This window comes from Ornithodoros turicata, chromosome 4 (assembly GCF_037126465.1).
Source record: "Ornithodoros turicata isolate Travis chromosome 4, ASM3712646v1, whole genome shotgun sequence".
Taxonomy (NCBI): Eukaryota; Metazoa; Arthropoda; class Arachnida; order Ixodida; family Argasidae; genus Ornithodoros; species Ornithodoros turicata.
Window position 1 is genome coordinate 52,286,164 of NC_088204.1, and position 27,290 is coordinate 52,313,453.

General features: G+C 46.2%; 1 protein-coding gene across 3 annotated transcripts in view; it reads left to right on the forward strand.

The window, feature by feature from the left end:
* The window catches only part of LOC135391543 (ATP-sensitive inward rectifier potassium channel 12-like), a 111,875-nt gene that overhangs the window by 58,836 nt on the left and 25,749 nt on the right, over positions 1-27,290 (forward strand). For 2 of the 3 annotated variants that reach the window (XM_064621836.1, XM_064621835.1), the window contains one exon: positions 25,233-25,428. In XM_064621836.1, coding sequence (XP_064477906.1) covers positions 25,312-25,428 — 117 coding nt within the window. In that variant the 5' untranslated portion in view covers positions 25,233-25,311. Of the gene's footprint in view, positions 1-12,128; positions 12,153-25,232; positions 25,429-27,290 lie in introns of those variants that run through there. The other variant, XM_064621837.1, reaches the window with a different exon arrangement.

Here is a 27,290-nt window from a genome sequence, read left to right on the forward strand (position 1 = left end):
CGGCAGTGGCTACAAGGCGACGGAAACTCCTCGTTGCTTTATTTAGTTGACCAAGATTTGAAATTTAGAGTTCCGTCCACCTTACCTCGATCTATCCAGACGCTCTTGCACAGGTTCCGTCTCAACATCAACATCATCCCGCCAATACGCTGTATTCGTGCCGTACTGTACTTCAGTGTGCATGTGCATTCGCACATATTAGCTTTCGTGGAAACGGAAGAAATAATAGCGAGTTTTAGTGCATCGCGAGCATTAAACAAAAACGATACGATGAAGATAGTTGTGATATCCAAGCTCAGCAATGTAATGTCACCCGCCTCAACGAAACGCTGCGATTGGCTTATCGTATTTTCGGAACCGTTATCGTGAACAGCTTCCGATATACAGTCGGACCTCGTTTTACGAACCCTCGATATACGAATTCCCTCAACTTACGAACGGCTCCACGGGGAACCAAACTTTTTCCGTGTATTTTGACCTCGTTTTACGAACCCTCGATATCCGAACTATGAACGGATTATTAGGGAACGGACCCAAAGTAGCCAAGCCATTCTGACCTCGATATACGAACGGACGTTATGAACGTACAGAGGACTGGCCAATGGACCAGAGGATAATGAGTTCCTCAGTACTTGCTGCCAAGGTCAAACATACAATGTCCCAATGCCACTACGTTCAACAAACATGATTCACCATTTCCTGAAAGAATTATTCCGGCGTTTACAGCCGAACGGTTGTGAGTTTGGACCAGGTCTCCAAGATGGAAACATCTTGCCATTCCAAGAGAAGGCGTTCAGTCCTGAAAGCCGGTGACAAGCGTGATATTTGCCGTTGGAAACAGTCTCATCCGCGCGCGATACGGTACTTTGAGGACCGGGTGGATGAGTCAAGTGTCAGACTTCTGTCATCTCTTCTGAACAGGATAGACCCTGCCGAAAGTATGGTGCAAAGCAGAATTACGCAGTATTTTCAAAAATAAAACTTATTCAAATCAATTTCCCGTGGTTTTGTGAGGTATTTGTGCACTGCACACCTCGGACCTCGATTTACGAATACCTCGATTTACGAACGATTTTCTGAGAAACGAAGGGTGTTCGTAATGCGAGGTTTGACTGTACTAGAACTCCCTATTAGCGAGTTTTACTGTATCGGAAGAACTCTGCGGAAACGATAAGATAAAGGAAGATATCAAGCTCAAAGTGATGCTTCCCACTTCAACGTTACACCAGCTCGTTTGTATACTTTTCCTGTCTTCATGAATCAGATGTAGGAGCAGAACTGCAATGAGTTATGACGCAATGCTAAGAGGATAACGCGCTGTGGGGTTTGGCGTGAAGGAGCAGTCGTCCGATGTGAAAGTGAAGGAACCAGGAGCACGCAGTTGGTCCCTCAGTGAGTTTGTACGTAATACTTCGCAGGTATGAGTCAGATGTAGGAGCAGAACTCCAGTGAGAAGGTCCCACAACACTGCAACTGAACCTTCCGCCTGCATATCCTTGGGCCATACATGCGCCGGAGCCGTGAACACAATGCGACTATTGAATTACTGCGGCCAGGAGCACCAGAGTAACACTATCGCATAAATATAAGTGTTGATACGATTTACAGAGCGGGTGCGTTTCAGCGTGTCAAGTTCACAATCAAACTCACTCGAATGTCATGCCTTGCCGGTGGCAGGCACCTCGAGCGATTGATCCATAAATCACACTATTGTATTTAATTTTTTTCCCCGCTTATTTTGAGAGCCAAAGATTTTAATGATATGAAGTATCCACCTGAAACCTGTGGGTATGACGACAGACCTAATCCGATTTACTGCAACGCATAGACAACGGCCACCAACACATAGGAGGTGAGTTCAATCTGCCGGAGGGGGCCGGGGCGCAACCCCATTTTCAGTGGCGGATCCAAGGGGGGGGGGGTGCGGTTGTGTGATCGCCCCCCCCCCCCACAAGAAACACACAAAAGAAACGTTAGTTTATACATTGGATTTCCTTCTCCCCTTGCCCCACTACGCGCTCCGTGAAGGAAACCTTCCCCGCCCCCACCCCCCAAACTCAGGGTCTGAGTTCGCCTCTGACACAGAGGTCGGGCAACGTGTCGAGGATTCTGTGTGGTGACGTTGTAAGGCGAAGTTTTATAGGGTTTTCATGTTCACTCGCATGAAACAGGCCATTCTTAGGATATCCCTGGGAATGTTTATCTTAAGTGTCAGCTGTGTAGGGTTCTCGGAATGGGCCTGGCCCCCTGGGAAAGTTCCGGTGGGGGGATGAGCGTCTCGAGACCGTCAAGTACGGTGCCCGTTGCTCTGAACCGTTGCGGCGCCTGATAGAAAAATGATGGAAGCACATAAAAACTGCCTCATGGCCACAGTTTCGTTTGTGCCATAAAACACCAAATCATTGGCGACAAAACAAATTAATTGATCATGCAGTACAAAAAAACTTACTTTACTACTTACAACATTTTTGTGCACTGTACTTTATGGTTTATTTGAAGCATAATCATATCAGTACTAAACTAAATTAAACGTAGGTCGCACTGATGCGACCAGCTGTTTCATTCAGCTTGATGTGTGAAAGCATTGAGGTGATCAAATACTGTGGGCTAGCTTTGGGTATATACCCATAAACTTTAAAAACTATGTTTCTTTCGTTTTTTCTGAACGACTCCGACATAATATGATAAGTCAACAGATACTTCCTTTGTGATCGAGAGCATTGAAAGATGGTGCAATGGTGCTCTGGTGCAATGGTGGGTGCGCTATCTGGTGCGCCTTAGTCAGTGATGTTCGCCCGAGTTGCGGGGCCCGGTGCGGGAGCATGGGGGGGGGGGGGACTCAGGCACGCGAGCACTCGGCGCCTATGCTCCAACATTGGCAGTCCAAGAACCTCCATTGTTCATGTCGGCAGGCCCACGCCACGACGAAACAAAACGTCGCTCTCCCGTCTGCGATTAAACACTTCTCGGCCCACGGCTACCGTGACTCTATCTATCGTCAGAGAATTTCCGTCCAAGGAATTTCTAAGGAGGTAGCTCAATAATGCTATCGCGTTAAGATTGAATCGCGTTGCAATTGTGAACTGAAATATGTGAACAGCAAATAATGCACGTAACACAACAGATAAACAAAACAATCAAAGATGTAGCAGAGCAGTGCCAATTTGATTTTGGACAATTAGGCGTTGTTGTAGAATAAGCAAGAAATGAAATATTGCCAAAGGGGACGTGTATGGGAAGGGGACCTATTCCCTTCTGGGCTCTTTCTTATCCACACTACAGTTTACGCAGTCGGCTTATAACATTACGTAAAGCTTTCCCCGTCAGGGTACTTAGCCGTACTCTAGGAAACAGCCATTTATTGCTCGTTAGCACGATGTTTTTGTGGAAAGTGTTCCAGCGAAACAAGAGCTAATGCAACTAAGGGTCTCCCTCCCTCTCTCTCTTTTTCTTTTTTTCTGCTGAGCACAGGCTAAGTAGGATGTAAAAGAAATGGGAGCGCGGGTTGTAGAAAGCTTACCAGTCAAGTAGAGAAGTCAAAAAGCAAATGATGCGCCTGGAAGTGAAAACGTGCCATTTCAGATTAAGCAAGAGGCGCACGTGAGCGCCACACTCTCCGTTGTAGTTTTTCTTTCGACCGGTACACTTCACGAGGTGACGCGATTCGCATTAGGGGAACAGCCTCAACATTGGTGGTTTCTGCAGGTATTGTAGGGGAACCACCACCTAATGGGTAACCGTTCGTAACATTCTTGAGGTCAGATGGTGACGGCGTTGATTTTGGGCTGGGATAGTACAAGCCCAACTGAGGACGACTGGCCATGTGCTTCACTGACCACTTCGTCGTAGTCCTCGTCTGTGTGGCAGGGCCAGATGGTCATCCACAGTATGTAATGTCCGTGTACGCGGAAATGCATTTGACCATGCATGTGGAAATGTTGCCTGTTTCGTGTGATTTTCGTTGGAGCTGAATGAACTTGGTGGAAAGCACCTGGAGATCCTTTATCTAACGCAGAGATGTATTTAGTTTTTCTGGTATGCTACATAGTTATATGGTAGCAATATTCGTAAAATGCGTTACCGTGATATTCTTTTGAGTGCATGAGAAATCCCTACTCACCTGCAATTACATCAGGTAGCAAGCCGTACGTTTCCTCAGTTAAGTTGATCATAGCACGCGGTGTGGAAAACAAATACCATCGAGCCACACATGTACAAGATACTAGCACTTTAAATAGGACGGCAAACCAAAAATTCTGATATTTCGGAAATAACGCGGAACCGAAGTACTCAGAGTTCTGAATGAAATACGCAGGAAAGTATTTCAGATAGAAGACACTTGAATATCGGCACTGAACACTACATATACGGATTTAAAAATTCAGCTTCGCAACCGTGCATTATAGGCAGTGTGTACATGAGGCATGAAGGGATGAGAGCTCTAAGAGAGTGTGAACTGCTAATAACGAGACTTGACTTGATAATTTAACTCTAATTTTTAATCGTTATTTTAAAATGTATGTTCAATTGTACTTATATAGAACGGGACAATGTCGTCTCGTCTCTGTCACGTGACTGTATTTACTTTGTGAGCCGGGTATTAAGTGATTAATGCTTAAAGTTTAATTGCAGTGACTTTTTAAACACAACGAAAACAACAAAACTGTATTCCTGTTGTGTAAATAGCACGAAATCAAGAAATATTTTCTGATTCGAATTATGAATAGTTTGTGCCGAAACACACACAAAATATATCTACACATGGAGCGCTCGATATGTCGGATACTATATACAGCGGTCACCCATTATAGTCGTGTTTCATTTATTTTCTATGTTTCCTCAGATCCAGGGATATGTTACCTACACCCACTGTTTGTTAAGCTGCTATAGTTCAGCAATGGTGCAAATTAGATATTTGGAACGTTGTAGTGGCTGAGGCAATTAAACACAAAGGACAAAGATTAATGACGTAATATATATTTGGGGTTGTAGGATTGAATACATAATCCTAACTCATACTCCATGAAATTCTCATTTGGAACACACGAACTTGGATGCCAACCTCGGCCACTCTTTTCTGGTAGCGAGTGGACGATCAGCTTCGCCGAGGCACAGCCTTCCGGGAAAATTTGCAGCGCTCATTTTGGCCCAATCACATTTTGTCGCTGGAGCGGCAAAGATGTTGTGGTTCCACAGGATGGAAAACACTTCCCGTTGGCTTTAAAGCGATAACTTCTTCGCTTCGCCTTTTGCAGCTTTGAATCTGCATCTGTGGCACCAAGACGATCCAGCTACTTATCTGACGTAAAGTTTTTCTCGAAAGTATCTTATACCCACGTGTGGTTTGTTTCCCGCCGTTCAAGTAACTTACACTTACCACCGTCAAACTCCCGAGAGGAGTTGTCCCGTTCTGCAATTAATCGATGCACGGAACAATAAGGAAAAGTCGTCATGTAATCCATCACAAAACAATATGCCTCAGCTACTTTTCTTGTGGACTAGAGTCACTAGTGTTATTCTCGAAAGATCTCTCTGCTGATATGATGTGCAGTGTTTTGACAGTCTCGTATGTACGGACATCATTTTCTTATTTGTTCTGTGTACGATGGCTTATACTTGTGTGCTGTGCACATGTTGTGTATACCGTTGCGCACTGGCATGCTCCATATATATCTTATGAAATGCATTGGGTATTTAGGGGTCTTTAAGTTAAATGCTGCTCCGGCGTTTTCGCGTCTTTGGCCAACTTCACAGGGAGCTCTGCTGACATTTGCCACTTCCTCGCGTGTCGCGAAAGATGCCGCCACCGCGTGGAGCGAAATGGGACCCTTCCTTATCCAGACACGCGAAGAAGTGTAACTTTATTCTAAATTCTGGGACGTCGTCAACCAAAAACTACAGGGGTGAAATACGTGCCCATATAGTCACGCTGGGCTTTAATGGGTTTAAAGCACCTAGGAAAAACTCAGATAAAATGCACAGACAGCCGGTGCCTGGACTCGTACCGGAGTGACGTCCCAGTCTCGGCGTGGAAGGCGACCATCTTGGCCACTAATCCACGGAAGATGGTGGAGAGGAGGTGGTGGCGTAGTCCACGGGATAACGATAACAGGGCCTCTCTTTGATTTTGATTTATTTATTTATTTATTTATTTCCACACTGAGTGCTCACAAACAGCTGTTAGGCCTTTGATAGCGGTGCGCCATACATATGGAAGATGTTAGAAAAACAAATTTAAAGATGCAAACAAACAATCTAATTCCCGAACAAATTTAGCGCTACAGGAACGCAACATAAGCGTTAACAGTTATGCATGAATTGGCATTAAAGATGTCTAGGTGATTGTTTCTCGTGACGTAAAGATTAAAAGTGATCTGCATGCGTGATATTGGGCAGCATTTGTCTGGAACAGTGAGATAAAACGGACACACGGTGCGCGTTTGCCTCGGCTGAGCATGCAAATTTACAAAACTGGAAAGGAAAACAAAGGAAGAGTCAACTGATTCGAGAATAAGCTTGCTTAAGAACATTACGTCGCGGCATAGCCTCCTGTGCTTAAGCGAGTGAATGCAAAGTATGGATAACATAATAACATACGTATAATAGAACCTACGATAATAAAATATATCGTATACCAACCTAAAAAACCTTCTTTGAACGCGTTCTATGACAACAGATACGAATTCTAATTTGCTTCGGACTAGGGAGAAATAAAGTTTCACTATAAAAATAATATTTGAGATTTCTCTAGACACACGATGCACCATTCCAAGTGAGCGCTAGGCAGCGCTACAGATCACCTGGACATGATAACAAAAAGTCAACTGAACATCAAAATGCACGCCCGAATCCCGTACAATTGCAACCGTTGAGATAACTTCACCAGAAAGGACATAATCACGCTCTTTACACTGACGCCTCCACTAATTGTTTTAGTTATCTTTGGGTTGAGCTCCAGACCATTTAAGCGCACCAGTTTATCACAGAGCAAGTATATTTTATAAACGCATACAGTCATTAACATTTTCAATAGGACTGAAGATTTTGATATCATCTGCAAACAAAAGTATACTGGAGTGTTTAACTGCGGCAACTAGATCATTGACGAACACAATTAACAGAAGTGGTCCTAGCACACTTCCTTGTAGTACTTCACAGGACGCTACAAAAAGTCTTGACAAGGCGTCAGAAACTCTGACCATGTTTTGACGTTGTGATAAATAGCTTTCAAGGAACTTGCAAAAGGTAGGGCAAAAACCGTAGAGCGTTAGTTTTAGCAGGAGTAAAGCATGATTCACTTTGTCAAATGCTTTACGCGTGTCAAAATATATAGCATGCACTTGCCCACGGTTATGAACGACTGGGGTAACAACTTGCAAGAAAGTATAGAGGCTTGTTTCAATTGACCTTCCGTTCATGAAACCATGTTGTGATGAGCTTATTTTCTTTTGGACATAGGGATAGAACCGCTCAAGAATTACTGACTCAAAGATTTTTGAAAAACAACTCAGCAGTGACACAGGGTGAAAATTATTGGTTACACGCGAGTCACCACCTTTAATGGATTGGCACGACAACAGAACACTTCCAAGGAATAGGAAACACCCCATGCGATAGTGAGCTGTTAAAAATTTGCCATAAAATTTGAGATAACACGTCAGCACGTCCTTTGACAATAAAAGCAGGAACACCGTCAACCCCAGCAGTGAGCTTCGGCTTTAACCTTCTGATCATGCTTTTCTGATCTCATTTTCTATCTGGGCACAATGTAAAGAGTCGCTAGACTGAATATTGGATTGGCTCCCAGACACTGAATTGTGAATAGCAAGAAGCAAAATAGTCAACAAAAACGTCAGCCACGGCGCGCGGTTCGGAAACGTACACGTAACCGTTCCTGAGAGTGATTATATGGTCATTACTCTGCCTCCCCTTTTTGACATAGCTCCAAATATAGTTAGGATTAGAGCGTAATATTTCCTCGAGATAGTTTACGTACATACACTTACCGCGTTTAAACAACTTCTTGCATAAGGCACGAGCTTGACTAAACATGTGATACCAATAACAGTTACCCGTCTTTTTAAACAGACGATGATAGTGAACGTTCTTCCTCAAGGAGGACTGCAATTCCCAAGAAAACCAAGCGGGATACGTACGTTGACGAGGCATATATTTCGGGATTAACAATTCTGCTTATATGCTTTCTGCAATAATGCTTTCTGTTACCACATCCGTGAGAATGCTGACACAAGATTTCACGGAGTTATTCTGTAGCACTTCGAGCCAGTCACGATCTCGCACATTTTCAAAAAGCGCAAAATGAGATGATGAACACTGTGATTTTGATGAACACTCCGCTGTCTTTTATGAATAGCAAGCCGACGTCTTGCTGGCTCACCTTTTCTGTTTATTTTAATAGCCTTCATATCCCCTCCCCCCATCGCACTTACTTACCACTGTCCCGGGCTGTCAGGTGAAGGAAATACCCTAAACAACAGAACGAAGGTTGTTGCTGACGCGTTGACACAAAACAAGGAGTCAACCTCAAGGACCTGGTGAGGCTAAAGCCGCGGTCCGACCACACAGATGTCGTCCACGGTGGCGGAACTGGTTGGTGTACTGAATCCATAGCGTTAATTGACGCAGTGGAAATAACTGTACTGGATAACCTTCACAGACTCCAATCAAAAGCAGGCTTTACGTGCGTTTCGAAGGGTGCATTTATCAAATGCATTATCGGTTGCTGCTCACCACATGAGCGCTGCGTATGATGCGGCTGTTGCGAAACGGTGCGACCCGAGGCTGCAATGCATCGCGTGCCGGCATTAATGGGAAGTACGCCGTATGGGCAAGGAAGTCCTCCAAAGCCATCTAATGCATACTGTGTAAGGTGCAGTGCCCCGCTGCCTACTACGGGCAAATGGATAACTGTGTGTGTGTGTGTGGGGGGGTATATTTATTAGACGAAAGGGAAAAAACTGGGGAGAGGTCAGCCAAACCGGCTTGCCATTCCACAGAAAATTAATCAACATGAAGAAAGAAGAATAAAATAAATAAAAAAGAAAATAAGAAGAACTGGGAAGTAAAAGATAGGCCAACAAACGGTGAAAGTAGGTGAAAGAAGGACGAGTCAGATTAAACTAAAGGTGACAAAAGAAAAGATGACTAACAAAGAGTGAAAGAATAAAGAGATGGATTACAGAAGATGACCTTAAAAGAAAAGCATGAGGTTAATGCGTTCAGGGTGAGAGTGGAGCACTGAAGAGTCAGATTGCATGACTGGTGTTCACAGGCTGTTTACAACTCTACAAGGTTTGGTAATGTGCACAATAGAGGCGAAGCTGACATATATGCACAATATCTCCGCGCTATTAGGCACACCAAAGGAAGCGGAAGGAAAGCATGCTGTTGTAACCTCACCGGAGAGCTTATTCTGCAGTGTTACTCCCGCAGTGTTCATATTTTTGTTTCGTTATCTGCGCTTTCAACAGGTGATTAATGCAACATGGGCACGATACCTCCGATGCAACGGCAAAACGTAATACATACTATGCCATCGATACATACTACTCGATAGACAAGGTTGATGCAAAGCGTACGATACCATTTTTGTCAACAAATGTTCTGGGCATTTCGTGCCACCAACTTCTAGGCGTTGATTCGATTCATCACCCATAATCGGCACCCACTTGCTGACAGAGGCCTTGAATGCCATTCCTCCATCGGCTTCCATTGAATTCGTCGCACAACGGACATTCAATATTAGGTCTTCAGAATGTGGACTCCCTCTACTGGCACAACGCGTTTGTCTGTGGAGGACAGACGTGTACTATACTCGCTGCCCTGCAGATGATCCTCCGTGCCTATACGAAAACGAAACGGGATGTTCTTTCGTGGGTACCTGTTGACATGAAAGCGAGCAAGAACGTGACAGTCATAGCAAAGAGTCACTGCCATTGATAGTATACTGTACCTGTACTGGAGTAGTGTACTGCTCACCAGTGGTGAATCACCCCAGGTCATAGTCACGATTTATTTTCCTTCTTCCCCAAAACAATCATGGCTTGGAACAACCTCCCCCAGTCTATCGTAGCCAACTCCGACTTTTCAGTTTTTCGCAGCCAGCTAAATGCCAGTTTTGGTATATAATTTCCTTATCATCATCTCATATTTTTAACGCAGAATGATTTCATAATATTGTTTCTTCTTATGTGTTTAATTCCTTCTCCTGTTGTGTATATTTGTTGATGTAACCTCCCCTCACACAATGCCTCCTGAGGGCACGTGAGGTATTGACACACACACAAAAAAAATCTTGTTTTTGTCGTACCTGTACAAATAGTATAGCGTTGTAAGTAGACCGTTGATAACGTCAGCGTGAAGTTACCGTACCTACCGTGACCAATGGCAGTGCGCATGCTCAGAATCTTCTCCCTGTATGGGGAGCGATAGATACGGTACTTCGGAAGCCACGTTATCAACGGTCTACTAACACTCACCAGTATTATGATGAGTACCGTAGTAACTATCAGTGTAGCTGTGTACCGCTGCACACACACACGCATACATGTATACATACATGCATTGGATGATGATGAGGTGGGCGATTCACCGCCGCTGAGGTGGTACACTGCCCTCTTCCGTATTCTGTACCGTTTCGTTTAAGCCATTACAGAGGTAAAATATTTTCACTACAATTTCAGTGCCGCAATGACGACAATCATGTAAATAGTAAACAAAAAAAAAACAACTATGGAGACGTTAATTAATTTCCACTTAGCATGGGAGACGCTGAGACATGAACTAGCAACGCTAATGATGTTTGGCGACAGGCCAGTCTTCCAGCACGTTCACGATGGCGGAAAGGGATTTCCGCAACCTCTACTTTCGAAGGACAGATAAACAGCGGTAGAAAACCGAAATTTTCCGCTGCTCCCGACGGGGTGTTACTTAGCGTGTTGTCGTATAGGACCTCACAGAGAGTCCCCAAGCAGCACAATGCACTGAACGTCCAGTGCAATAGGGGTGGACTGGTAGGTGGAAGGCCTTGAAGAGGCTCGTGAAACTAAAGAGCATTGATAAGACACATACCGTCCACCCCTATTGCACTCGAATTTCAGTACATTGTGTACAGTACGTACAGAACGGAGTGAATGTTCCATGCGCTGCAAATCTCAGTGCAGCACGACGGTCCTGAAAGCCCGTAATGCATAAAATCATAGAATCATGTTTACACGAAATAAACTCTCGCGTACACGATTTGTGTATACCCAATGGTTCCCACAATGTTACCAAACAGAACATTGACATCACTTGTTTGTGGGCCGTGGTATATGTACCCGAAATGTCGTTGTGTCGTTGCATAGTTGTGATCCTGTCCGTGAGTGTTGCAGTTCGGATAGACAATAGACCAAAAATTGTCCAAGCTGTTCAACTCGCCAGCACGTTAAAATCATGAAATGAATTAAGGCCATTACGAATGGCAACCCACGATAGAAATATGTCTAGGTCTCATGTTTTCATCATCAGGGTCGACAATTTCTTTGACACTTTTTTCGACAATTTTTCGACGGTCGACAATTTTTTCTCTATACAGAGTCGCATCAAGGTTGCGTCGGAACTCCTGCGGCCGATGATGGAGACAAACACTTCAACTGCGATGGGAAAAGGGTGCAGGCCAGCTGGTACATGGTGAAAAAATGGAAATGGTGAAAGAATGGAAGGGACAGAGGAGGGACGACACGACACGTTCGTGTCGTGTCGTCCTTTCTCTGTCTCTTTCTCGGGTTCCATTTTTTCACTTCGACAGCGAGAAATGTTCCACATTATACCAGCTTGTTCGGGAAAAGTGAACAAGAAACGGTTGCCTAAACGTGCCTACTGCAGGGAAGCACTAATTGCTTAAACAGGAAAACAGCAAGGAGGTCACCTTAGAAGTACTCGTAAAGCACAGTCGGAGCACGATCATGCCTCAACGTATTCGAGGCAGCATCCCTCGTATGTCGGACAAATCTGGGTAGTGGCGCACATCTTTTGTGCGGGGTCATCCGCACCCTTGGGAAGGCAGGTTCGTTAACACGACTAAGGCAGTGGCTGAGGAAGGAGTACATGGCCGTGCGATCGTCAGTGGTTAACTTGGCCGATTTTGTCCGGTATGTTGTCTTCATTCGTCGTTACATATCCTTTGCCGTGTTGATGATCAAGCCTTGTGCGTTGATCTCGACTAGACGGGACGACGTTAGTCCAGTTTCGGTGGCTGAACACGTGCTGGTGTTCTGGTGCAATGTAAAACACAAGCCGCTGCCGTTGCACTAGAAATCAAATAACTCACGAAAAATGTGCTGACGTCAGGATTCGAACCTGGGCCTTCTGATTTCCGGTCAGATTTGTGCTACCGCTACATCACGCTACATCTCCTGAGTTAGATGGTGGTGGTGATAGGGCTTGCCGTTGTCGGCCTCACGTATGTGGGCAACGTCACGACTCACGCCCTGGGGGAATGTGCGTCCTGGGCCGACTTCTAAGGGAACTGTGCCGACATATGTCTGAAAGCGTCTGAGGAAAACCCAGGAAAAACCCCAGACAGCACAGCCGGCACCGGGATTCGAACCCGGGTACCTCTCAGTCTCGACGTGACATGGCCAGCACGCTAACCACTGAGCCACGGGAGCTGGTCCTGAGTTAGAGAGCCTCAAGTACATGGGGGGACCAACAGGCAATCAGGCTATTCTCATTCTGTCTTACATCTTTCTCATTCGCTCATTCATTCAGAACGATGTGAATTGAACGAATGAGCTTGTGAATACAAAGCAAACAACGGGAATTATAGCAGAGGCAAGCTGCATTTAGTACAAACATGAAGCCCTCTCTATACGCCCTTAGTCTGTAAACGCCCAGGAAACTTACGTGATCGTGTTTATCTTTAAATGTACCCTGCCTCGGCTAGTGAATCCAACGGAATCCACGAATCCGAGCAGACGAATTTCACCACAGAGAAGTACTTACTGAAGATTCGATGGGATTCTCGAATAATGAAAGGGAACATAGACACTTGCTGAAGAAATTCGTTTATACAAGGTGTCCCACCGAAAAAGGGCCAGGGGCTAAAGAAAAAACGGAGTGCTCTACACAAATTGAACCAACTGTACGTGCTTGGCAGTTGTGTGGTCTATTCAAAAATATTTTTTTCATCGCCCCCTTGTCAATTAATTAGCGGTAAGTAATTCTCAAACTTTTTAATTATCCGTTTAGCTCTCAGATGTCAATGAGGAAGTTGTAGTACATGTGGAAAAAGACGCAACTGAAGTGGTTCGAGGTTGCTATGGCTTGTGGTTTCGTTTTTTCCCAGGTTCAAAAATTGGTTTCAGAAGCCGCGCGCACCACAGAGCGCTCCCCATAATTCGGCGCCCGCGTGCGATGATTGCAGTGCACTCTGATAGGTGTGCCGTGAAACAGGTGAAATATTTTCCTCTTGTGTGACGTGGCCCAAGGATTGTCTTCAAGCGCTAATCTCAAGGTCGATGTGACGCCGGAGGGCGCTGGAATCGTCGTGCGCGGGTGCCTGATTGTGGGTAGCGATCGGTGCTTCGCCCGGCATTTGAAACCCGGGAAAAAATGAAACCACAAGCCATAGCGACCTCGAACTACTTCAGTTGTGTCTTTTTCGACATGTACTACAACTTCCTCATTGACATCTGAGAGCTAAAACCGATAATTCAAAAGTTAGACAATTAATTACCGCTAATTAATTGACAAGGGGCGATGAAAAAAATATTTTTGGATAGACCACACAACTGCCAAGCACGTACAGTTGGTTCCATTTGTGTAGAGCACTCCGTTTTTTCTTTAGCCCCTGGCCCTTTTTCGGTGGGACACCCTGTATAATGGATTTCACGAAAAAACACCCATAAAGATCCGCTACTGGATCTCCTTTCCCAATGGATGTTCGTTCCGTATAGATTTTCATTCTCGTGTGGATCTTTTTTTCCCTCCGTCACGTGACCCCCCTTCTAACTTTGTGTTGCATAGTTTTAGTTTCGTATTGAGACTTGAGATACAGATCCCAAGGTTTTCACAGCAACGCGCTCCTTGCGAAACTTGTTTCGTCGTCAAAACCAATGTAGTACAGCCACTGCACGGTTTGCATTTGCTCCTGCCTATTCCATGGATTCTTAACAATCAATGTTTTTAGAATAAGGAAATAATAATAAGCAATAATACTATTAATATGTAAACTCCAAAGAAGATTTTATAAAAATCTCGCTAATACCCCCAACAAAGCCGCCTGCTGGTTCCGAGCGATTCTGATCACGAGCAGTACGTGACACAACGACACCAGCGAAGCCGAATGTTTGCTGGAGTTGTAAAAAGACTGAGCGCTTCTTTTCTTTTTCCGCGAAGTAGATGCGCTGACTCCGAATGCACCAGACATTTATTTATAGGGTGCGACTTCAGATTCTCACGGATCCAGGTTCACTGATTCCGAACTTGCACCAGCATCTCCCTCTCACCTGAAGTACGGCACATTTTCGGGTCGGCAGTCCTGCTGTAAGCGTCACTCTGGGAATGCGTCCTGAAGCCCGATCTTCAACCTGTCGTTATCCTATAACGCGCGTTAAATGCATTACTTCATGCCGTGATTCGCCACGAGCTCTTGCGTGAGCCTATCAAAGCGGCTTTGGAGCGTCCGAACTTTAAATATAACGATAACGCTTGCCGTCATAATTCAAGAACGTGCCTGGCACGTTCCAAATAACGTGACAACCAGATATTGTGACACGACTGGTTGAATAGTTCATAGCCTCACGCAACGTCCCCAAATCTTTTTCGTTGGAGACTGCGTACGCGGGGTTCTTCCAGCGACGTTGATATAGTGCCCTAGCAAACAGTGCCCGCTTTCGCTAACCCCACCGATGATTACGCAGGATAATTTCTCGGCGAGGGATTGCATTGTTGTTGCAAAAGGCTCGGTATTTGTTTGCATGTAGCTTCAATGGACGTGACCTCAGAGGTCAACCGAGACCGTGTTTTCGGCCAATTTAAGTTCCCGCGAATCGTTTTTCAACTGACTCTACCATCAAAACGCGAAGATACGTTCCACGCCAAATCAACGACTTTTATAGTATGTAGTCCATGCGTCTAAAGGCCTGTTCCGACATACAGCGATCTGATACATAACACTAGAAAAGGACGCGACATTTTACTCCTCCCATTGCTCCAAACCGCTAAAAATTAGCGCTTGCCGGAGTTGAGCTCGAGCCAACTTTTTCAGCGCTAACATTAGCACTACATTCGTGTTGGCTAATGAGAAGGCCTTTCAGTGGTGACGTCGCAGAGGTCGTGGAGTTGTTTTGCTTCCCGCATTTCACGCGACCGCAACGGAACTGCAGACTGTGCCATCCATGATGTCTGGTTCGAGGTTGCTATGGCTTGTGGTTTCGTTTTTTCCCAGGTTCAAAAATTGGTTTCAGAAGCCGCGCGCACCACAGAGCGCTCCCCATAATTCGGCGCCCGCGTGCGATGATTGCAGTGCACTCTGATAGGTGTGCCGTGAAACAGGTGAAATATCTTCCTCTTGTGTGACGTGGCCCAAGGATTGTCTTCAAGCGCTAATCTCAAGGTCGATGTGACGCCGGAGGGCGCTGGAATCGTCGTGCGCGGGTGCCTGATTGTGGGTAGCGATCGGTGCTTCGCCCGGCATTTGAAACCCGGGAAAAAATGAAACCACAAGCCATAGCGACCTCGAACTACTTCAGTTGTGTCTTTTTCGACATGTACTACAACTTCCTCATTGACATCTGAGAGCTAAAACCGATAATTCAAAAGTTAGACAATTAATTACCGCTAATTAATTGACAAGGGGCGATGAAAAAAATATTTTTGGATAGACCACACAACTGCCAAGCACGTACAGTTGGTTCCATTTGTGTAGAGCACTCCGTTTTTTCTTTAGCCCCTGGCCCTTTTTCGGTGGGACACCCTGTATAATGGATTTCACGAAAAAACACCCATAAAGATCCGCTACTGGATCTCCTTTCCCAATGGATGTTCGTTCCGTATAGATTTTCATTCTCGTGTGGATCTTTTTTTTCCCTCCGTCACGTGACCCCCTTCTAACTTTGTGTTGCATAGTTTTAGTTTCGTATTGAGACTTGAGATACAGATCCCAAGGTTTTCACAGCAACGCGCTCCTTGCGAAACTTGTTTCGTCGTCAAAACCAATGTAGTACAGCCACTGCACGGTTTGCATTTGCTCCTGCCTATTCCATGGATTCTTAACAATCAATGTTTTTAGAATAAGGAAATAATAATAAGCAATAATACTATTAATATGTAAACTCCAAAGAAGATTTTATAAAAATCTCGCTAATACCCCCAACAAAGCCGCCTGCTGGTTCCGAGCGATTCTGATCACGAGCAGTACGTGACACAACGACACCAGCGAAGCCGAATGTTTGCTGGAGTTGTAAAAAGACTGAGCGCTTCTTTTCTTTTTCCGCGAAGTAGATGCGCTGACTCCGAATGCACCAGACATTTATTTATAGGGTGCGACTTCAGATTCTCACGGATCCAGGTTCACTGATTCCGAACTTGCACCAGCATCTCCCTCTCACCTGAAGTACGGCACATTTTCGGGTCGGCAGTCCTGCTGTAAGCGTCACTCTGGGAATGCGTCCTGAAGCCCGATCTTCAACCTGTCGTTATCCTATAACGCGCGTTAAATGCATTACTTCATGCCGTGATTCGCCACGAGCTCTTGCGTGAGCCTATCAAAGCGGCTTTGGAGCGTCCGAATTTTAAATATAACGATAACGCTTGCCGTCATAATTCAAGAACGTGCCTGGCACGTTCCAAATAACGTGACAACCAGATATTGTGACACGACTGGTTGAATAGTTCATAGCCTCACGCAACGTCCCCAAATCTTTTTCGTTGGAGACTGCGTACGCGGGGTTCTTCCAGCGACGTTGATATAGTGCCCTAGCAAACAGTGCCCGCTTTCGCTAACCCCACCGATGATTACGCAGGATAATTTCTCGGCGAGGGATTGCATTGTTGTTGCAAAAGGCTCGGTATTTGTTTGCATGTAGCTTCAATGGACGTGACCTCAGAGGTCAACCGAGACCGTGTTTTCGGCGAATTTAAGTTCCCGCGAATCGTTTTTCAACTGACTCTACCATCAAAACGCGAAGATATGTTCCACGCCAAATCAACGACTTTTATAGTATGTAGTCCATGCGTCTAAAGGCCTGTTCCGACATACAGCGATCTGATACATAACACTAGAAAAGGACGCGACATTTTACTCCTCCCATTGCTCCAAACCGCTAAAAATTAGCGCTTGCCGGAGTTGAGCTCGAGCCAACTTTTTCAGCGCTAACATTAGCACTACATTCGTGTTGGCTAATGAGAAGGCCTTTCAGTGGTGACGTCGCAGAGGTCGTGGAGTTGTTTTGCTTCCCGCATTTCACGCGACCGCAACGGAACTGCAGACTGTGCCATCCATGATGTCTGGTATAAATTACCTTATGTTCCTTCGCGATAACTGGTTCAGTCAGTTGATCCAATGTGTTCGTCCAATGCTGTCGAGCTCTGGAGGAATCACAGCCCCCCCCCCCCCCACCACCACCACCATTCACCATGTAGAGGAGGTGGTCTTCCTCTACATGAGCCCCGACCGGCGATGATGGTATGCCACGGAGAGGCGATGACGGTGGCCTATCTCCATGGCCGCGCCGATGGAACTGAGAAGCGGGTGCTCCATGCGCGTGGCCATCGTTGTCGTCGTCGTTGTCGTCGTCCAGCGTCCGCTACAGGGGTCCCCCGGCCGTCAGATGCGTTGCGGACGCATCGCAAGAGCTGGAGTCCAGGTAACGCGTCTGGGAAAAGCTGCAGTTGAGGGCGACCGTGGTAGACGTGCAGACATGGTGACGTGTGGTCGAACATGGGCACGGCACACGTTGGCGGCATTTCACAGAGGATGAAGACGGGAACAGCGATCCGTCAGGTAGAGACGAGCGAGAGAGAGTGAGGTACTCGGTGGCGTGGTCCTGGGGTGCCGCGACAGGCACGGGAGCCGAAGCTCGAGAGTCCCAGGTGGAGTGAGTGAGGTGCCGAGACGGGCTGAAGCGTGCCAAGGCGTCGGCTGCCGCGACTGCCGCAACCGGCAGGTGAGCGCAAGGCTCCAGTGTCGCGGCCGGCAGTGAGAAGCGTGAGAAGAGGAGTGAAGAGTACCGCGATGCGGTAGGAGCGAAGGCGGCTCAATCTGTGAAGCGCGTGTGTGCCGGAGGTAGTGCTGCTCGATGGTGTCACAAATTTGGGATGGTGAAGGGCCGAATTGCTCCGGACGTGATGTTCTTCGTTCGGGTCACCAAATGTAGAGGAGGTGGTCTTCCTCTACACGAGCCCCGACCGGCGATGATGGTATGCCACGGAGAGGCGATGACGGTGGTCTACCTCCATGGCCGCGCCGGTGGAACTGAGAAGCGGGTGCTCCATGCGCGTGGCCATCGTTGTCGTCGTTTTCGTCGTCCAGCGTCCGCTACACACCTCGCCGCCGGCGGTGACCATTGGCTTTGAGGAATCACGTGGTGCGCAGCGTGCCGCGCGGAGAGCTGTGGGCACCGTTATCATGGGGCCGCTTGGGGCTTTCGATGCGGAGGCATGACTGTTCTCTTCTCGAGTTGTGTGTTGCGCCCAGAAAGCCAAGGGCCATATCAGGTGTACAGATTGCCTCTCAGAAACAAAGACGAATCTTGTATCCCGGCGTGGCTCCACATCGTGAATTGAATATTTCTTTTCCTTTCTACAGAAGTCCTGCTGCGTGTTTGAAAACCCTGATGAAAGCCCCCAGACATACGCTCACAAAACAAGTCTCAAAAACGATAACGCGTAATATCGCAGTCACACGGCGCTCTTCAGCGGGTGTTGAAATCAATGTTCATTGAAAATCGCGTATGTGATGCCATCCACCTGGGGTAGATATCAAGTCAAATGGTAGAGTGCACATGCTTTTTCCAGTGTGGGCGGTTTTTCAACGTGTGTTTGGTTCACTGGCTGTTCAAAAGCACCGTGTGGCTGCCGTAGGCGCAGTCAAATACTAGACACACGAACAGAAAAGCAGTTCCATGCACTGCAGGCTATTAGTAATAAACAGTAGCAAATTGCATTAATTAGTAGTACAGATAATAGTAACCAGAGTAAATAGTATTGGTTGGTATGGTGCAGTGTTTGCGTACGCTTATTGAAGCCCTAACATCGCTCGCGTTTGCAACGGCAGCTTACTAGCTCGGTAAAAAATAGGTTATATGCATAGATTGAGAAGTTACCCGTCAAAAAGAACTCCTTACAAGTTATGTTACGGTGTGAAAAATGTAACTAAGTTAATAACGAAGTTCTTCAGCCTGAAATGTGACTCGCAGTTACTGAGTTACTTAAAAAAAGAACGAGTTACTTCCAAGTTACTTCGGACGCAACATAGCATTACGCAATGTGCAGCGCGCGTGAGCACTTGAGTTAGACCTTGAGTTGCCTGTGGAGGAGTGCAACACGCTTAGATCGTTTTCATTTATGTCCAAGCAATAGACCTCTCCCTGTTTGTAAACAAATGACGTCATAGTGATCGACAGCGCCACAAATTTGGTAGAAATGAACTACGCTCGAAGCTAGAGGTGAACAAGGTCGCACCCGAAAGCTACGGTCTTGAGGGGATTACGATACAGTGCCTTAAAGGGACGCGACCCTCGGTCCTGCTTTTCTTTCAATGGGAGGCAGCGAACAAGTACCCGTTCGTGGCGCCCAGCCCTCTGGTTTCCGATTTGTTTCGGTTTCAGTCTGTCTACCAATGTCATGATGACGTTTCTCTGGTACAGGTCTATTCGAACTCTTTGCATCTTACCCCCTGTGGGCGCACAATGGTTCAGCTTTATTTCCATGGCAGCGGTTCTTACTTCCTGAATAAAATACTGTCATTGCTTGAATATCACGTTTTTTGCAAAAAATGCCATGAAGGAACCGGAGAGAAAGCAAGAAAATATGTGGACGTGAGTGAAAAGCGAGTTAAAAGTAACTTGGAACTTAACTTAAGTTACTTTGGCAAAGTTACCTGAAAAAGGAACGAGTTCCCTTGAAAGTTACCACGGCACAAAAGCACCGAGTTAAGTTACAAATTACCAAAAAAAGGAACTTCGTTACAGTAAAGAGTTACTTAGTTAACGAGTAGGAGTGGCGTAACGTTCGCGCGGAACGGTGATGGCTGCAATATACTTCGACAAATTTCAAAGTCGTGGCGATTTCGTACGACGATTGAACACGTATCTTTCGCTGTCGGTATTTTCAGCACTGAACGAAGCCTAATACGCAGCATCGCATATGAGTAATAGACTTCCTACAAACAGCGGCACAATGGAGCAACGTCACCGCGCGGCAAACCGAGACGCGAACTGCTCAGCCGCGGTGGAAGACGTACGCCACAAAATGGCCGCCGTGTTCCTCAGTGACGATTCTGTAAGTGAAGCTTATATAATGACTGTAGTTCAGAGCGATGGACGAGTGCGCTGGTTGCGACACATGGCGGCAGTTTCTGTATCACTTGAATGTGCTCGCGGAGTGGTTTGGATTGGTGTTGCTATCGGCGCATTCCTCTTCCCTCCTCTGCACGAATGAACCAGAGCACCAGAGTGAACGAACCCGCCTCCCTCTGTCACTAAGGCTTCGCGCCGCAGAGAAAATTGACTGTTCGCAGGTTCCGTAAACTTTTGTCCAGCACTGTAGAAACGCAAGGAGGACCGCTGTGGACAGTACAGTGGTAGATGACCCGCTTTCACCAAGGCTCGTTCGCACGAACGTTGGAGCTTATTCATCACTGCTGCCCTCGGTAGCTTCGGTAGACACACGGTCGTTTACGTGTCTCTTTCATATAGCACTAGCGAAGCTATCAGGGGCAGCACTCAGGAGTAGCCTCAACTTCGTGCAGGCGGCCCCAACAACAACAACAACAACTTTATTTTGAGATGGAGAGTGGGGAGGTTCATCGCCAGAAGCGATACTCTACCCCATTGCTGGTGGGGATGTGGGGAATAAAATAAGGAGCTCCTTCACAATAACGATCGAAGTCCGATGGTGTCCCGAAATGTCAAAATAGCTTTGAGCGCAGATCGTTGCTGGGCTGGATTGGGCCAGGGACCAAGCAATTTCGATAGGGAGAAGGAGCGAGAGTCCAGCTGACTAAGGGACTCGGAGAGTCCGGTTCGGGAAGGTTGGTAGTGGAGGCAATGAAGAAGAATGTGCTCCAGATCCTCAAGAGTACGACAGTGGCAGCAGGTGGGAGAGCCAGCTTGTCTCAAGCGGTAACGCCACTGAGCGGTAAAGGCCACAAAAAGGACGCGGCCCCAAAAGTCAACGAAACAAAAAGAGTGACAATAATGCAACAGGAAACTCAAGCAAAATATCCTCAAACGGAATGTCGCAGAAGGAGTGGCAAGCCGAGGCGGTTCCCTGAATTTGTGGCCCCAGCTTTCTTGGAAGATAGTTCCTGTCGACTTCTATCTCCTCGTCATCAAAACTCGGTGCAGTACACTGTGTTTTCAGCAGTACTACTGCAGAACTAAATAGAATTTTAAGCAATTTTGCAAATCCCCGACAACACTTGCCGCGTACGCGTCCTCTAAGCTTTCTCTGCTGCCGACACCATTGGTGCATGTTAAACCACGTTCGCCATTGTTTTTTCACCATTCATCGGCATTGGTACGAACCGTAAACTTATTGTAACAGCCAGTTACTGTTATGCTTCGAATAAATAAACCGAACAGACATCTGTTGTGTATGTGTATTATGTAACTGAAGCGAACACATGTGTTAGCACATAAACGGATATACAGCATGTGTGTGTGATACGCGCATGCGTACTTGACCCGAAGAAAGTACTCGGTGTCTGGTCAGCTGTATATGGAGATGTGTTCCACTCTGCCATCTCCTTGCTTAGCACATTTGAGGAACAAATATCGTTATAGAATCATTGGTAGGAGACCTCGACGCCCTAAGCGTGCTTGAGTAGTCCGTCCAATGTAGAGTTGGGTCAGCATCTCCATACTTTTCTTTTTTAAAACAAGCAACCTGCATCCAGACTTTCCTATGATGCATTGGCTTTGTTTTATGCCCTCCCCTCTGGCGTTTCTGGGTGTTACGAGTGCTGGTTCGGAACTATTTTAGTATAACGTTGTATAGATGAGGCAATTAAAATACCATTATTCAATTGAAGTATTTGCTCCTTGGCGCATTATGACCTTAGATGTTGTTGCGCCGTTAAACATCAATTAAAGTATTCGAATATATTCGGTTTGGCAGACTTGCCTTCGATGCGAAATTCGAATAGCGTCCTCCATATTCCATGCGGAATTCGAATCGGATATGCAATTGTTCGCTTCGGTATTCATAATATCAGAATATTCGCACAGCGCTACAGAGCTTCTCACATGCAACAAGAAACAACAATTTCGCGATTATTTCCTATGGCGCAGTCCCAGCCTTTTTCTGCACTGTGTTTCTACTGGGACCAGAGCTCGGCATTTCGGCCCGAAATAACTCACGATCACGATCATCTGATAAGGCGAGCGTGAGACTGAAGCCGACCCACGCTCACGCTCAGGCTGACATGGCGCGTGATCGCTGTGCACCATGAGCGCGATACTGGATCGCACTCATCCTCGCGCCACTGTTTGTCGCACTCACAACGTCGAACGAATGAGCTGTTCGCGCATGCTGTGATCACCATGAGGGTGATTACGTCAATGCGAACACGATATCAGGCAAAGGCCGTCAGTGTGATATTTAGGCATTATTGCACTCACGCGATCACCATGTAGTTGCGCTGTTGGCACATGGCACCTTGCAAACAGCAAAAGCAGGGAAGGCGTGAATTTCCTCTTGCGATTGTGCTTTCGGGCCAAAAACAGGCAAATCAAAGGTTGCAATGGCGATAAAAAGCTGTTCGAGCCCGGGTGTGGGTCGTTTGTGCACTTGTTGTGCAGGCAACAAGTGTTGCGCCGCTGCTGCAGCGAAGAATCATGTCTGATCGCGTTGACGAGCTCCACCCTATATATGGGGACTTCGCTGTCCCGACTGACTGAAGATTGATTGAAGATTGTCCCTATTGATTGATTGAAGAGCATTGTGGGAAATTTCGAGCATGGTCAGAGCACGCTGTGGATCTTTCCGCAGCCCTCGGCATCTACGGTGTCCTTGATACGGCGCTCCCGGTGCCTGAAGTTCGGCAGACGTCTGAGCTTGACGAGTATCATGCGGAGGACTATGACAAGCAAGATGTCTGTACCTTTTGAAAACACGAGACCAGTCGATATCCTAAGCTGGGTCGTCTAGCGGAGGTCTGCTTTCATACCGGCCACTTCCGGTGGCGTCGAATGCTTTTTTTTCGGTTGGCGGTGCAATACAAAAGGCGCGACAGTGCTCACTTCTCAAGAGTATAGTGGAAAAACTCATCCTCGTGGCGGAAAGAGTGAAGGGGTCAAAACAGCAGGAAGCCGAAGAAATTCCACGACGTAGCCAGTAAAACCTCACTACCCTTCAAGTATTTCTCAATCTTAATGTTAGGATGTTTGTTCCTTCATGTATTTAAGCGCACTCAATAAATAATTGGTGATAGAAGCACAGTGTAGGCTACCGATTATGACAGATTTCCTAACGGACGTCGCCATTGGCCCTCTCGTCGCCAGTATGTCTACATGCCGGTCCGCGAAGCAAACTGCGGCAAGCAGGAAACGACACACACCACCACAAGCCAACATTGAAGAATTTTATCATCGTGACAACAGACATTTGGTCACCCGGCAACAGGTTCACAACGGCACAGTGATCGGCGAAGACGAGATACGAAACATTAGAGACGTCGGAGCATGGTAGTAATAGTTAAGATATCATCCAAAGGCAAGCGTTATGAAAATTTCGCCTCTTATATTTGAATTTTATGGGAAGGGGCATGTTGAGGGTAGACAGCAGTGAAGCAAGAGCAACAACCATAACATAAAACTAATCAGAATGGGACGGAACACACGGCTTTGCGTCAACATGTGAACTTCTGAATAGCGAACATGTGCATAGTGAATAGCGAACTTGCGAATAGAGCACATGACAAGTATTTTTTTTGGGGGGGGGGGAGGGGTAAGAATTTCTCCTCTCTTTTTGTTTCCTCACAAACAAAGAAACACGGCGTTGCGAACGCACCCCAAGAGTGCGCGCTTCCCTATACTTTGCGCTTTTGCAGAACAACACGATCGCGGTGATGAGCGCGATCACGCAATAATCGCGCTCAGGTCAAACAGCCTGATCGCGATCACATTGTAACTCCCATGAGTGCCTGCAGAGGCGGGCCATCGTGATCGCAATACAGGAATCACGAAATACAGATTACTGCGTGAGTGTGATCGCGATCACCGCAGGTTTTCCTGATGTTATTTCAACGCACCGTGATCATCGCAAGGGCGCTTCAATGACGATTGCAATCAGTCACACTCATCTCTTTGGTGATCGTGATGGCGGTTATTGTGGGTTATTGGGATCATGCCTGATTTCGCCGAGGTCTGACTGGGACTCGTAGCAGCTAAACTTGTTAGTGGGGTTCGCGAAAGCGATTTTGAAGGCTATCCCACTAGTCTTTTAATAATACACCCTTCAACGCTTTCTCCTCTTATTGTTGCCTTATTATTTATCCTCGCTATACGTAGTTATATTTGTGCTACATTGAAGATCCGTTTTTTTGGTGAAGTGCTTAAAAAGAGGACCGTGACTAAAACTTGCGCCCATAGCGACACCGTTCGGGTATCTGGTGCAGTCGCTCTCCTGCGTACCATCGCGCGTAAGTGCAGTCATGACCTTTACTAATCGCAATAGACCTTTGGTATATGACTACAAAACGGAAGGGGATTGAGTGAAAAAGATGGACTCATCTGAGTACCTTGGTGTGACGTTAACCCCAAAATTGAAATGTAGTGAAGATGCATGCAAAATTAAGCATCTGGGTTTCAGTAGCGTTCGTAATTTTTAGGTATAATCTGAATTTCACACATTTTGCGTGTCATTGACTCTGTCCATGGTTGAAATATAAGTTGTCACGAGTGGGCTTCAGATCTCCCTGGATCGATCTGATGAGTACAACGTACGAAGTGTATCTATACGTATCTACAGCTCATGTACACTAACTAGTGTCGTCGTTATTGCAGCTCTGATGGCTTCGTTGAGCGACACTTGAGTTAGTGACGAGTGACCACCCGGGCATTCGATGGGCAAGCTGCCGGTGCCATGAAATTAACCGACATGGACAATGGCCAAGTCTGGCAGCAACTCATCTCGAGGAGCTCTCACAGCCCGAGGGGTGAAAATGACTCTGACTACGACACACCGCCTCAAAGCGCCCAGGTAAGCAACAGCTATACTAGAGCAGTCAACAAAGTATACACATAGTAAGTGTAGCACATTGAGTGTGCTGTCCGCCTTCGTTCTGCGTGCTCGTTTAAAAATTAAAAAATACACGTTGTCTTCCGAAACCGTTAAGATAAGGTGCTTTCAAGTGAATAACTACAGTCGCCAATGTAGCTAGACTGCAGCGGTATTTAGACTATTCTATCCATATATATGTCTTCGAGAAGAGTTTCCTGCATTAGCCGGCGCATGTAGCTAATGGAGGAGTTGGTTACTTAGTTTAGGTCGTGCGTGTGAGTGGGTGGGGAGGAGTAGTCTTGAGATAGCTTCTTATCTTTTTCGTTTTCTGTTTTCTTGCTGGGAGCAGACATGTACAACATACCTCAAAAGTATCTAAAATAAGATAGCAAATAATGCCGCAAAATTGTAACTAATATAGAGTATAAATGTTTCATAATTAAGTTACAGTAGCAAATACTTCCGAAACTATTTAATCTACACTTAAGGTGCTTCCGTAGGCGTCGTAGAAAAACAGGTGAACAAGATTTTGACACATGTTTGAGTTTGAAGCACGTCAGTTTGATGTCTTCCCGGTCGTAAGCATCTCCGTCTTGGGTAAGCAAAGCTTGCATTTGACTGAAATAGTATTATCGGTTTCCGAAACATAGTATTCGAAAAAAAGTCCTAAGCGGATGTGCGAGCTGCGAGCAAACGCGCCTCTTGCGTTGGCTACATCCTGCGAACTGACAACTTCTGCAGAATGACCGCTTCATGTCCCTACATGCCAAAGCCCCAACAGGGCCTGCTGCAGTCACTGACGGATCTGTCATACATTACAAAGAGAAACAGTAGAAGCTTTCCAAGCAGGGGTGTCCTACAGACATGTACAAGATACCCAAAAATGTATTTAAGATAATAAATACTAACGTTAGAATGTAATTAAGGTAGAGTATAAATACACGAAAATTAAAGTAAGAGTACAAAATACTTGAAAAAGTACTTGAAATACAACTAAGATACTATTTATCCTTGAACGCAAAAGGTCACTGGTCAATGCGGCAAGTCGCCGCTGTGTCACATGAGTCACCTAAGCCCCGCGCACTACGCTAGCCGCCGCCGCTGTTGTGATAGGAGTCATCTAAACACAAGCCCCAAAAAGATGACAAAGAAATACCACACAAACACCCAGAACAAAGCAAACCTCTGGCCTGCTCGGCGAGGTCAGATTTCGGCGTCACCGCGTCAGGGCGCACATAATAGAACCCTCACTGGCCAAGGATTAGTGCACACGGGGCAAGATATCTAAATAGAGACTTCCTTGAAGGGCCAATGTCCGGGTCTTGGGAAATTTCTACTGAACAAGCTAGATAATTAGAATGTTATTAGAATATTGAGTAGAAAATACCATAAAATGTATTTTAAATAGAGCACAAATACACAAAACAAAAACAACAACTTTATTTGTGACCTTGGAGAGTGGGGAGTTTCATCGCCGCAGGCGATGCTCTACCACATTGCTGGTTGGAATGGGGGGAATAAAATAACGAGCCCCTTCACAATAACGATCGAAGTAACAAAACAGAACAAAAAGTATTGACTAGAGTACCAAATACTCCAAAACAGTATTTAAAATACAGTATTTTAAGTACAATTAATACTCCAAATACGTACAAGTCTGGTGTCCTAGAAGGCCAGAACAGAGCCAGAGGGGATATTTAGGTCAGAACTCTGTTGCAGCTACAGGGCACACATCATAAAACCCCTGCTCTTGAATTCGAATTTTCCAGAGGTCAACGTAGGGGGTGGAATGGACGAGGAAATGGAAATTCCCGGAGAGCAAGCATGAAAGTGGAAAAAGA